At 47.6% G+C, this 13598-nt stretch overlaps 4 protein-coding genes across 4 annotated transcripts in view; 1 reads left to right on the top strand and 3 right to left on the bottom strand.

Annotated features, from left to right (window-relative positions):
- LOC140717767 (histone H4) overlaps window positions 1-13598 on the bottom strand; it is a 95596-nt gene that overhangs the window by 69976 nt on the left and 12022 nt on the right. The gene's annotated exons all lie outside the window — the stretch shown is intronic.
- Window positions 2206-3407, top strand: LOC140717522 (histone H1-like). The gene has a single exon (XM_073031096.1). The coding sequence runs from the start codon at window positions 2393-2395 to the stop codon at window positions 3023-3025; it is 633 nt and encodes a 210-aa protein (XP_072887197.1). The 5' UTR covers window positions 2206-2392; the 3' UTR covers window positions 3026-3407.
- Window positions 4041-4585, bottom strand: LOC140717520 (histone H3). The gene has a single exon (XM_073031095.1). It carries the CDS (start codon window positions 4537-4539, stop codon window positions 4129-4131), a length of 411 nt encoding a protein of 136 aa, XP_072887196.1. The 5' UTR covers window positions 4540-4585; the 3' UTR covers window positions 4041-4128.
- LOC140717519 (histone H4) lies at window positions 4973-5586 on the bottom strand. The gene has a single exon (XM_073031094.1). The coding sequence runs from the start codon at window positions 5533-5535 to the stop codon at window positions 5224-5226; it is 312 nt and encodes a 103-aa protein (XP_072887195.1). The 5' UTR covers window positions 5536-5586; the 3' UTR covers window positions 4973-5223.

The raw sequence follows: 13598 nt of genomic DNA, 5'->3' as shown, positions 1-13598 counted from the left end.
AAACACAGAAAAATGAAGCCGCCGGGAGCTGACAGGAGGATGTCTCCGCCCCGTCCGCTCGCTGCCTTTAAATTGCTCTGTGCCGCCGCCTTTCGCTTCATTTCTCATTCAGTTCTGATTGTGAGAAGGATTTACCAGAGTCGCCGACATGACTGAGACAGCACCCGCCGAAACGGCTCCTCCAGCCGCACCCGCCGCCGCAAAGAAGACTCCCAAGAAGAAGGCGGCTGCCCGGAGCAAACCAACCGGTCCCTCGCTGGGCGAACAGATCGATAAGATCGTGGCGGGTTGTCACGATAGGAAGGGTATGTCCGGTACGGCCATCATTAAGGCTCTGGCCGACAGCGGTGTCGATGTGGTGAAACTTCGCCCCCAGATCAAGATGAGCATCAAGAGGTTTTAAATAAAATGATGAATGGTGATTTTGATGGGATTACACTGCTGGCCTCCCAATAGGCTCAGGGATTGTGGAGCAGACATGTTGGTAAATCACACAGAGGTGTAATGGGAACAGGCTTACAGCAGTCGGGCATTTTGACTTCCCCAGCATTAACCAGATTACCTTTGTATGAAAAGCTTGAGTTTCCAGGAGTAATTTGGCAGATGCAGGATCAGTTCATCCCTCAGCAGAAACAATATTTGAAAGGGAGAATGAGGCAACCATCAGCAACAACGGAAGACAAAGGCAGCATAAAGGAACATGAGAGAGCAGAGAATATCACAAAAGTTAGTGGGGAGCTAAAGGATTAGTGGACTTAAAAAGAACAAAAGGTAACTAAATAGCAATATGGAGAGAACAGATGAATAATTAAAGTAACTGGCCAATAGTATAAAGGGGAATAAGGATTTCTTTCAGATATTTAAAGAGTAAAACGAGGCAAGAATGGATTAGGTTTCAGATTTTCCATTCTCACCTTTGGAATCACATCCCTCCCTGATCCTCTTTTACACTGTTTAGTTTATTCTGTATTTCTTATTTAACTGGGCAATCTTGATAATTTAGCACAGCGTGATAAATACATTTCAATGGTGAGGCAGTGCACATTGCAATAGACAATAGAGAGTAGGAGCAGGAGTAGGCCATTCGGCCCTTCTGGCCAGCACCGCCATTCACTGTGATCATGGCTGATCATGCACAATCAGTACCCCATTCCTGCCCTCTTCCCATATCCCTTGACACCGCTATCTATAAGAGTTCTATCTAACTCTCTCTTGAAAGCATCCAGAGACTTGGCCTCCACTGCCTTCTGGGCCAGAGCATTCCATATATCCACCACTCTCTGGGTGAAAAAGTTTTTCCGCATCTCTGTTCTAAATGGCCTACCCCTTATTCTTAAACTGTGGCCTCTAGTTCTGGACTCACCCATCAGCGGGAACATGCTTCCTGCCTTCAGTTTGTCCAATCTCTTGTATTGTGTACAGCTCTTGTCACCGTTTTAGGAAAGGTGGTTAAACTGGGGAGAGTGTAGAAAAGATTTCCAAGGATGTTTCCCGGACCTGAGGTTCTCAATTACACAGAGAGGTTGGTCAGACAATGTCCGTTGTCCTTTATTCCTTGGAATCAGAATCATTTATCACCGTGTTATATGACAAGGAATCTGTCATTTTATTTTGACAGCAGTACAATGCGATGAAGGTGCAGATGTGAACATTGTGTCAGCAGAACACCAAGAGATTCTGGGAATGGCGAACAACGCGGACAAAATGCTGGAGGAACCCGGCTAGTCAGGCAGCATCTCCCACCAGAGACCTGATGAAGGGTCTCAGTCCGAAAGTGGGCTGTATATTCCCACCATTGATGCTGCCTGACTTGTTGATTTCCACCAGCATTGAGTGTGTATTGTGTCAGAGAGAGTGAGTTAAAGGGGCGGGCGGCTCAGACCAGAGTCACTGTGTTTGTGGGTCCGAACACATCGTAGGATTTCTCAGCGCCTCCTGTAGAAAATGAAAAGATTTTTCTGTTACTGAAGCGCCCCACTCCCCAGCTCAGTCCCGAAGAGGGAATTAACCGCAAAGTTTTAATTAGATTAAATATTTCAGCCATAAAGCAGAGAACAGGTCAATGATCGGGAGAGCGAACGCGGCAATGCAGTAATGAAACGGGTTAAAATAGAAAGCGCTGCCTTTAATCCCGATTAAACTTTCTTTCCAGCGAACATTCCGGTCTCAGTGACAGACAGGGACTAGTCCGAGTCTCCGCAGCGTCCGATTTGAATTGGAATCGGCGAGTTTTTGAGGAGAGAGAAACACAGAAAAATGAAGCTGCCGGGAGCTGACAGCAGGATGTCTCCGCCCCGTCCGCTCGCTGCCTTTAAATTGCTCTGTGCCGCCGCCTTTCGCTTCATTTCTCATTCAGTTCTGATTGTGAGAAGGATTTACCAGAGTCGCCGACATGACTGAGACAGCACCCGCCGAAACGGCTCCTCCAGCCGCACCCGCCGCCGCAAAGAAGACTCCCAAGAAGAAGGCGGCTGCCCGGAGCAAACCAACCGGTCCCTCGCTGGGAGAACAGATCGATAAGATCGTGGCGGGTTGTCACGATAGGAAGGGTATGTCCGGTACGGCCATCATTAAGGCTCTGGCCGACAGCGGTGTCGATGTGGTGAAACTTCGCCCCCAGATCAAGATGAGTATCAAGAGGAAAGTGGAAAGCGGCTCCTTGGTTCAGGCCAAGGGCTCGGGTGTTTCGGGATCCTTTAAATCCGGTAAAGGAAAAACTGCCGTGAAGGTGGTGAAGAAAGCGAACAAGCCAGCGGCAAAGAAATCTGCCACCAAGAAATCTCCCAGTAAGAAGCTTGGCGCCAAGAAACCCGCGGCTAAGAAAGTGGGAGGTAAGAAACCAACAGCTAAGAAAGCGGCAGCTAAGAAACTAGCGGCTAAGAAACCAGCAGCTAAGAAACCCGCGGCTAAGAAAGCGGCGCCGAAGCCCAAGAGCCCCAAGAAAGCCGCAGCCCCGAAGACGAAGGCGGCCAAGAAGCCGAAGTCGAAATCCGCGAAACCCAAGAAGACAGCAGTCAAAAAGTGAATTGAGAATACACCATTTGTGTGTATCTGAACCCAACGGCTCTTCTCAGAGCCACCCACATCTCAGAAAAGAACTGATTCAGAGTGTTGTGATTCCCGCGCCGGGTCCGATTGAGTTTTCCGGGGGAACTTCTCACATGGAACCCGAGATTACCGGTACCTCTGACATTTGGTGCGGCCGTGCCGTCTCAGTGTCTGAAATGAGACGTGGATGCCCGAGCTGAGATTGAGAGATATGGGATGTGGGCAGTTTCAGGCCCAATTCCTTCTCCGATCCGGGAGAGAGTGACTGAGACATTGACACCAGCGGAGATTCAGCTGAGTTGATTGGGAACTGCTGAAAGCTACGCGAGAGGGGAGGGGGCGTGTTGAGAGAGGGATCCGTCTCTGGGGACGGACTGCAGCGGGAGGATATGTGATAAACTACCCGGTGGACCTTCATTCCGGCCCCAGCTACAAAACTACATAGTTAATTTACACAAAACACCAATACCAAAAATGTACAAGAGAGTGAAATCTAATGTAAAAAAATCACTATTTCCTGGTAGTCACCAACCCCCCCCGAAATCCCCCACTGTACCCCTCGCGTCGGCATGCTCCCACTCCAAGCACAGCGGGCACGAACGTATCCCCATGTCCAAAGCAAACAAAACGGTAACAGCCGCACCAGCTGTACATGACAGGTTTGTGGGAGAAGTGAAGGGCCAGATGAGACCCTGACAGGGAGGGAAGCGCGTTAATCTCTGGATGCATTCAAGAGAGAGTTAGATAGAGCTCTTATAGATAGCGGTGTCAAGGAATATGGGGAGAGGGCAGGGACCGGGTACTGATCGTGTATGATAAGCCATGATCACAGTGAATGGCGGAGCTGGCTAGAAGGGCCGAATGGCCTACTCCTGCACCTACTGTCCATTGTCTATTATCTCCTGTCCCTCGCTGAATTACCCTGTCTGCACAGAGCTGATGCTCGGGGTCAATTAGAGCAAAACCGATCGGGAAGGCAGGTCGCTACTACAATAATGATCAGCAAGCTACAGCCCTTTCCTTTGCCGTGGTAGTGGCTCTTAAAAGAGCCGTTTCTTGTGTTCGGTGTGTAGACTGGGTTTAGGCGCGCTCCCCGCGGATGCGGCGGGCCAACTGGATGTCCTTGGGCATAATGGTGACTCGCTTGGCGTGGATGGCGCACAGGTTAGTATCCTCAAAGAGCCCGACCAGGTAAGCCTCACTTGCCTCCTGCAGGGCCATGACGGCCGAGCTCTGGAAACGCAGATCGGTTTTGAAGTCCTGAGCGATCTCCCGCACCAGGCGCTGGAAGGGAAGTTTGCGGATGAGCAGCTCGGTGGATTTCTGGTAGCGCCGGATCTCCCTCAGAGCCACGGTGCCGGGCCGGTAGCGATGAGGCTTCTTCACTCCGCCGGTGGCAGGAGCGCTCTTCCGCGCCGCTTTGGTCGCCAACTGTTTGCGAGGAGCTTTTCCGCCAGTCGATTTGCGCGCTGTCTGCTTGGTGCGGGCCATTCTGCTCCGGGAGTGAGAGCACAGGCTGAAATACAGGAACAAGATAGACGAAACGGGCTCCAGCACAGGCTTTTATACAGCTGGGAAGGGCCGTCCCACCGCTTATGATTGGCTGAACAGCGACTGTCTATTAAAGGATCTAGTTGCTACGATTGGTTTATTGATTTCATGTAGACTGGCGGCGAATAACTATTTTCGACAAAATGGAAAATTGTTAACTGGCGGTCGGTCTTCATCCAATCAGAATGCACTGTGATTGGCGCCCGATTAATTTCAAACCGCCCGCCAATTACAGAGCGCCCAGCTTGATAACTTTTTATTTACAATTAATTCTATCACGGATCATGGATTTTCAGTTTCATTTAATATCTAATTCCCTCAGTTAAGATTTGAATGCATGATTACGGAATCGACTCTCTAAACGACTTAACTGATTTCTGTCCGAGATTGACAGAATGATTAAGATCGATATAAATGCATCCAAAATTTACGGTAATCACCGCCTGGAAAGGTACAATCGTAGCTATATATTTTTGAAGCGGAATGATTAATCTATTTCAAATGAAACCAGATTAATATATCGACAAAAAAAATAATTAAAAGATTGTGGACACGGCTCCCTCTGTGAGGTGGTGAGTGGCTCTTAGAAGAGCCTTTGTGTTCTCGGGAGGAAGTGGGAGTTTTTCAGCCGCCGAAGCCATAGAGAGTGCGGCCCTGGCGTTTCAGAGCGTACACCACATCCATGGCAGTGACCGTCTTGCGCTTGGCGTGTTCAGTGTAGGTGACCGCATCCCGGATCACATTCTCCAGGAAAACCTTCAGCACCCCGCGGGTCTCCTCGTAGATCAGACCCGAGATCCGCTTAACGCCGCCACGGCGAGCCAGACGGCGGATGGCCGGTTTGGTGATGCCCTGGATGTTATCACGGAGCACTTTGCGGTGTCGCTTGGCTCCGCCTTTGCCCAGTCCTTTGCCTCCTTTCCCTCTGCCAGACATGATGCTGCTTCACTCAGGTCGCTGCTCAGTGACAAACCGACTGCTGCTGTCTCCTTTTATACACAGCGCCCCGACCTGCCCGAGAAACGCGCAGAGAGACAGAGGCGGGGAGGGGAGGAAACAGAGTAAGAGTGACGGACAGAGCCGAGAGTGACCTCTCATCGTCCAGCCCCGCCTTCACTTTACCACACCCGGCAACTTCCAACGATTTATCCGACACAAAGCGCTCCAGCTCCATCTGTGTCCTCTGATCCTAGACTTCCCCACTATAGGAAACATCCCCTCCACATCCACTCTAGACAGACAGAGAGACATACTATATTGATCCCGGTGGAAATTGGGTTTCGTTACAGTCGCACCAACCAAGAATAGTGTAGAAATATAGCAATATAAACCATAAATAATTAAATAATAATAAATAAATTATGCCAACTGGAAATAAGTCCAGGACCAGCCTATTGGCTCAGGTTGTCCGACACTCCGAGGGACGAGTTGTAAAGTTTGATGGCCACAGGCAGGAATGACTTCCTATGACGCTCAGTGTTGCATCTCGGTGGAATGAGTCTCTGGCTGAATGTACTCCTGTGCCTAACCAGTACATTATGGAGTGGATGGGAGTCATTGTCCAAGATGGCATGAAACATGTACAGAGTGGAAGATTTCTGGAAATTTGCTGATTCTCCTGCTTTAAATTACCAGGAAGTGCTTTTCCATTCCGCAAATCCCCGAGGACCTCAGTCTGTCCCTCCCCGGCCCCATGACCAGTGCGAGCGTCCTCACACACAGCAGTTGGTGGGCGAGGGTGCAGTCACTTTCAGTGATGAGAGGGTTAATTCATCAGAACAATTGTTCCTCTGGGTCGCGAGGGAAATGAAAGTCTGGTCACATAAAGGAACAGGATACATAGGCAGATAGAAGGATATACAGAGCGCACGTTGCCGCCTTCTAAAGCCCAGGTAAAGAGGTGGCTGAGGAGCTAGTGTGAGGTGGGTGAGGGCTTTAGGTACGAGGATCATTGAGGTCCCGAGGGAAAGGTGAGACGGGTCCAAGGAGAGGAGCTCAACATCTCTAGGTTTCATTGTTTTACATGTGAGTGGGGGGGAGGAGGGTTATAAGATGCAGAGGTTACCCCACTGGGAATGTCACAGCAAACTGCAGGGCTCACTTACAGAGGCAATCTACAGTCACACGGATTGGATTATAGTATTGACCCCCAATAACCACCGGGAGGTGGAGGAACACAGAGGTTTATGTTTATGGAGAGATGCAGAACGGAACTGTCATAGTGGGAGACTTTATCTTCCCTAGAATTGACTGCATCTTGCTCAATGCTTAGATGCTCAAGATTTCTTCAGCGATTCCGAGGAATGTTTGAAACATTATGTACAGAGCCCCACCAGAGGCGAGAACAGACGGGAATTAGTTCAGGGAAACGAGCCAGGCCAGCTGATGATCACAATTTATTTTGTTCGTTAGTTATGAGTAAGACAGAAGACAAGGGGCATTGATTGGGAGCAGCCACTATCAGACAAGTCCACATCTGACATGTGGGAGTTGTTTAAAGACCAGCAGATCTGAGTTCAGGATCAGCATGTTCCTGGAAGGAGTAAGGACATGGGTGGTAATTTAAGGGAACTTTGGATGAATGGAGAGATCCTGAATTTAGTCAGAAGGATATGGAAGGTTTAAGAAGCTAAAATCAGACTGGGTATCTTTGGAATATAAAGATAGCGGGGAAATGCTAAAGCTGGTGATAGGAAAGGCCAAATGGGGCCTCAAACTGTCCTTGTGGAGTGGGATCAAAGATAATCCCAAGGCCTTTTGATTTATATTAGTTAAACAGGGATAACCAGAGACTGGAAAGGTCCACTCAAGATTAAAGGAGGAATGATGTGGTTGAAATTAGATGAAGTGGCTGAGGTACTAAATGAGTCCGTTGTGTCAATATTTACTGAGGAGAAGGAATTGAATGTCAATGAAAACAGAGCGAGACATGCTAATGTGCAGAGATGTGTTGAGATTGAGGAGGAGGATATGCTGGGACGTCTGAAAAGCAATAAGATGGATAAGACTCCAAGAACTGAACGCATATATCCTACAATAGTGAAAGAAGCAAGTGAGCAGATTGCTGGGGATTTGACAAGGATCTATGTCGGGGTTCCCAACTTTTTTTGCACCGCGGACCCATTTAATATTGACAATATTCTTGAGGACCAGCTGGCGGGGGGAGGTTTGTTAATATATACCAGAATACAGGTGAAACTATAAGTCACTTATAAGTGGCTAATTAATACACTCAATTTCATTTCTAAAAGGGTTTATCTAAAGAATTTAATATTAAACTCACAGTGCATATTTTCCTCCCATGCATATAGTGATAAGTCAATTATAGGGCACTTATAAGTCAATAGCATCATAACATGTTAAGTAACATTTGGATATTAAACACAAAGCGCATATTTTCCTCGTATGAACATATAAAATCATTGCAACACACCAATATTGGTGAATCAGTAAGAGCCCTGGGCTTGTTTCCCTGCAATAAGGCGGTCTCATCGAGGGGTGATGGGAGACAGCAATACTCAAAAGGGGTTCCTTATGTCCTGACGAAGGGTCTCGGCCCAAAACGTCGACAGTGCTTCTTCCTGTAGATGCTGCCTGGCCTGCTGTGTTCTACCAGCATTTTGTGTGTGTTTGAATTTCCAGCATCTGCAGATTTCCTCGTGTTTGCTCCTTATATCCAGTCTATTCCGCATTTTAGTTTTTGTTGCATTCGTTGCAGAAAATCCCGCTTCACAGAGATATGATGTTGGAAACGGAAGCAACGTTTTCAGTGCTTTAGTGGCTGTCTCAGGATATTCAGCCTTGACTTTGATCCAGAATGCCGGCAGAGATGTTATGTCAAACATATTTTTCAGCCCACCGTCATTTGCAAGCTCGAGGAGTTGATCTTCCCGCGCTGACATGGATAGTTGTCATTCTCCCCTGAAGTGACAAATTGAGTTCATTGAGCAGGTTGAAGATGTCACACAGATAAGCGAGTTTTGCTATCCACTCCTCGTCAAGTGTGCTGCCAGTGGTGACGTTTTTCCTGAAAGAAATCTCTGTAGCTGCTCTCTTAACTCAAAAACCTTGGCCAGGGCTCTCCATCTTGATAGCCACCTGACTTCAGTGTGAAAGAGAAGGCGTTTGTGCTCTGTATCCATTTCTTCACAAAGCTGCTCAAACAGATATGAGTTAAGGGCTTTTACTTTGATGTGATTGATAACTTCAACGACGTCACTAAATACGCTGTTAAGATCAGGTGACATTTTTCATGGAGAGGACATTGATGGGCTCACAGAGTGCATCACTGGTTACATCAGCTTCTGTGTGGACTGCAATGTTCCGGCAAGAACTGTCCTTCGTTATTCAAATAACAAGTCATGGGTAACAAAGGACATTAAGGACAACCTGAACGCTAAAAAGAGGGCATTTAGGGATGGAAATAGGGAGGAGTTGAGGACAATACAGAGGGACCTGAAAGCCAAGATCAGGGAGGCTAAAGACAGGTGTAGGAGGAAGCACGAGGAAATCTGCAGATGCTGGAAATTCAAACACACACAAAATGCTGGTGGAACACAGCAGGCCAGGCAGCATCTATAGGAAGAATCACCGTCGACGTTTCGGACCGAGACCCTTCGTCAGGACGCTTGAGTGGAAACTCCAGCAGAACAACATGAGAGAGGTCTGGAGTGGGATGAGGACCATCACTGGGTTCCGGCAAACTAGCAACAGAGGAGCTGAAGGTAGTGTGGACAGGGACAACAAACTTAACCTGTTCTTCAACAGATCTGACACTGTGGCCCCTGCCCATCCCCCACATGATTCATCTGTTTTCGGTCCCCAACCAACACATACTCCACTCTCCCCTCCTCACAGCCCCCCACCCTGCTCTCAGGACTACACCCCTCCCCCACCTGAAACCACCACGGTGGGCTTCACAGCTGAACAGGTGAGAAGACAGCTGAAACGTCTCCACCCAAGCAAGGCTGCAGGCCCGGATGGTGTCAGCCCCAGGGTGCTCACAGCCTGTGCCCCCCAGCTATGTGGAGTACTTCACCATGTCTTCAACCTGAGCCTGAGTCTCCAGAGGGTTCCTGTGCTATGGAAGATGTCCTGCCTCGTCCCTGTACTGAAGACGCCGTGCCCCAGTGGCTCCAATGACTACAGACCGGTGGCATTGACCTCCCACATCATGAAGACCCTGGAGAGACTTGTTCTAGGGCAGCTCCGGCCTATGGTTAGGCCACACTTAGACCCCGTCCAGTTCGCCTACCAGCCTCGACTAGGAGTTGAGGATGCCATCGTCTACCTGCTGAACCGTGTCTACGCCTGCCTGGACAAGCCGGCGAGCACTGTGATTTTTTGACTTCTCCAGTGCGTTCAACACCATCCGCACTGCTCTGCTGGGTGAGAAGCTGACAGTGATGTAGGTGGATGCTTCCCTGGTGTCATAGATTATTGATTACCTGACTGGCAGACCACAGTACGTGAGCTTGCAAATCTGTGTCAGACAGAGTGGTCAGCAGCACTGGGGCTCCACAGGGGACTGTCCTGTCTCCCTTTCTCTTCACCATCTACACCTCGGACTTCAACTACTGCACAAAGTCTTGCCATCTTCAGAAGTTTTCTGATGACTCTGCCATAGTTAGATGCATCAGCAAGGGAGATAGATAGATAGATAGATAGATACTTTATTCATCCCCATGGGGAAATTCCAACTTTTTTCCAATGTCCCATACACTTGTTGTAGCAAAACTAATTACACACAATACTTAACTCAGTAAAAAAATATGATATGCATCTAAATCACTAACTCAAAAGCATTAATAATAGCTTTTAAAAAGTTCTTAAGTCCTGGCGGTAGAATTGTAAAGCCTAATGGCATTGGGGAGTATTGACCTCTTCATCCTGTCTGAGGAGCATTGCATCGATAGTAACCTGTCGCTGAAACTGTTTCTCTGTCTCTGGATGGTGCTATGTAGAGGATGTTCAGAGTTATCCATAATTGACCGTAGCCTACTCAGCGCCCTTCGCTCAGCTACCGATGTTAAACTCTCCAGTACTTTGCCCACGACAGAGCCCGCCTTCCTTACCAGCTTATTAAGACGTGAGGCGTCCCTCTTCTTAATGCTTCCTCCCCAACACGCCACCACAAAGAAGAGGGCGCTCTCCACAACTGACGTATAGAACATCTTCAGCATCTCACTACAGACATTGAATGACGCCAACCTTCTTAGGAAGTACAGTCGCCTCTGTGCCTTCCTGCACAAGGCATCTGTGTTGGCAGTCCAGTCTAGCTTCTCGTCTAACTGTACTCCCAGATACTTGTAGGTCTTAACCTGCTCCACACATTCTCCATTAAAGTACAGGTGTACGGTGGGAAACTTTGTCAAATGGTGCGTGCAGAATCATCTGCAGCTTAATGTTAAAAAGACTAAGGAGCTGGTGGTGGACCTGAAGAGGGCTAAGGCACTGGTGACCCCTGTTTCCATCCAAGGGGTCAGTGTGGACATGGTGGAGGATTACAAATACCTGGGGATACGAATTGACAATAAACTGGACTGGTCAAAGAACAGTGAGGCTGTCTACAAGAAGGGTCAGAGCCATCTCTATTTCCTGAGGAGACTGAGGTCCTTTAACATCTGCCAGACGATGCTGAGGCTGTTCCATGAGTCTGTGGTGGCCAGTGCTATCACGTTTGCTGTTGTGTGCTGGGGCAGCAGGCTGAGGGTAGCAGACACCAACAGAATCAACAAACTCATTCGTAAGGCCAGTGATGTTGTGGGGGTGGAACTGGACTCTCTGAAGGCAGTGTATGAAAAGAAGATGCTGTCCAAGTTGCATGCCATCTTGGACAACGTCTCCCATCCAATGCATAATGTACTGGTTAGGCACAGGAGTACATTTAGCCAGAGACTCATTCCACCGAGATGCAACACTGAGCATCATAGGAAGTCATTCCTGCCTGTGGCCATCAAACTTTACAACTCCTCCCTCGGAGTGTCAGACACCCTGAGCCAATATGCTGGTCCTGGACTTATTTCCATTTGGCATAATTTACTTATTATTATTTATTTATGGTTTTATATTGCTATATTTCTACACTATTCCTGGTTGGTGCGACTGTAACGAAACCCAGTTTCCCTCGGGATTAATAAAGTATGTCTGTCTGTCTGTGTCCTCAATTGCAACATATGAGGTCCCTCAGTACTGGAGTGTAGCAAATGTTGCAGCTTTGATCAAGAAAGGAAATAACAAGAATCTAGAGATCTATCGGCAAGTCAGCCTCATTTCAGTGGTGGAGAAGCTACAGGGGAGGATATTGAGGTACAGGGTTTATGCTCATTTGGAAAGGCACGGCCTGTTTAGGGACAATCAGCATGGCTTTGTGCAGGCAGATCACACTTGATAAAGCTGATTGAGGTTTCTGAGGAGGTGATACAGACTCTGAGATATAGGATCAGAATTAGGCCATTAGGCCCATCAAATCTGCTCCGTCATTTCATCATGGCTAATCCATTTTCCCTCAAAGCCCCAATCTCCTGCCTTCTCCCCACAACCCTTCATGATCTGACCAATCAAGAATCTACCAACCTCTGCCTTACATATACATAAAGTCTTCGCTCCGTAGCTGCCCGAGGCAACAAATTCCACAGATTCACCACTCTCTGGCTAAAGAAATTCCTCATACCCACATTCTACAAGGATGGTGCTCTATTCTGAGGCTGCGTCCTCTGGTCTCAGACACTCCCATCCTCTGCACATCCACTTTATCAAGGCCTTTCACCATTCGATAGGTTTCAATTAGGTCAGACCTCATTGACCTAAATTCCAGTGAGTACAGGTCCAGAGCAATCAAACGCTCTTCATATGCCATGCTGTTTAATCCTGGAGTCAATTTTGAGAATCTCCTTTGAAACACATCCAGTTTCAGCTCATCCTTCCTAAGATAAAGGGCCCACAAATGCTCACAATACTCCAGTATGACCTCACCAGTACTTTATAAAGTCTCAACATTGTTATGATTGGTGCAGATATTGTGGACTGAAGGGCAGGTTGCCATCTGTTCCATATTGTGTACTGACGAATATGTTTGATCTACCAGCTATTGCAGGGACATGGGTACAGAGACTTCGACTGGGAATTTGACATTCCTACATGTCCAATGTTCCACACGGAATCGGCAAAATGGAAAGGAGCAGGGTGGATTTGTTCATAACGTGCTGGTGAAGGGGTGGATACAGTGCCACCAAAAGTATTCAGTCTCCTTTGGAGGTTTTCATGTTTATTGTTTTGCAACGTTGATTCACAGTGGATTTAATTTGGCTTTATTTTCCCACACTGATCAGCAGAATGGACTCTCTGGTGTCAAAGTGAAAAACAGATCTTTCCAAAGTGATCTAATTAATTGCAAATATAAAACACAAAACAATTTAATTGCATTGGTATTCACCTCCTTCAAGTCAAGTTGATGCACCTTTGTCAGTAATTACCGTTGGCTCTGTGTGGATAGGTCTCTATCCGCTTTGCACATCTTAACACTGAAAATTTTCCCCATTCTTCTTTACAAAACTGCTGAAGCTCTGGCAGATTGCATGTGGTTCATGAGTGAACAGATCTTTTCAAGTTCAGTTACAAATTCTCAATTGGATTGAGGTCTGGACTCTGACTTGGCCACTCCAGGACATTAACTTTGGTTTTAAGTCATTCCTGTGACTTGCAGTTATTCTCCTGCTGGAAAATGAATTTTCTCCTAAGTCACAGTTCACTTGCAGACTGAATTAGGTTTTCCTCCAAGATTTCACTGTTTTTGGCTGCATTCATTTTACCCTCTACTTTTATGAGCCTTTCAGGGCCTGCTGCAGTGAAACAGCCCCACAGCATGATGCAGCCTCACCATGCTGGGATGGTGTGTTTCTGATGCTGTGCGGTGTTTGTCTTGCGCCAAACTTAGTGTTTAATCTGATGGCCAAAATGGTCAATTTTGTTTCATCAGACTATAGAACCTTCTTCCAGTT

The sequence above is a fragment of the Hemitrygon akajei genome, chromosome 28, assembly GCF_048418815.1.
Source record: "Hemitrygon akajei chromosome 28, sHemAka1.3, whole genome shotgun sequence".
Taxonomy (NCBI): domain Eukaryota; kingdom Metazoa; phylum Chordata; class Chondrichthyes; order Myliobatiformes; family Dasyatidae; genus Hemitrygon; species Hemitrygon akajei.
Note: the sequence above shows the minus strand (reverse complement) of the source record. Positions and strands in the feature narration are given on the sequence as shown.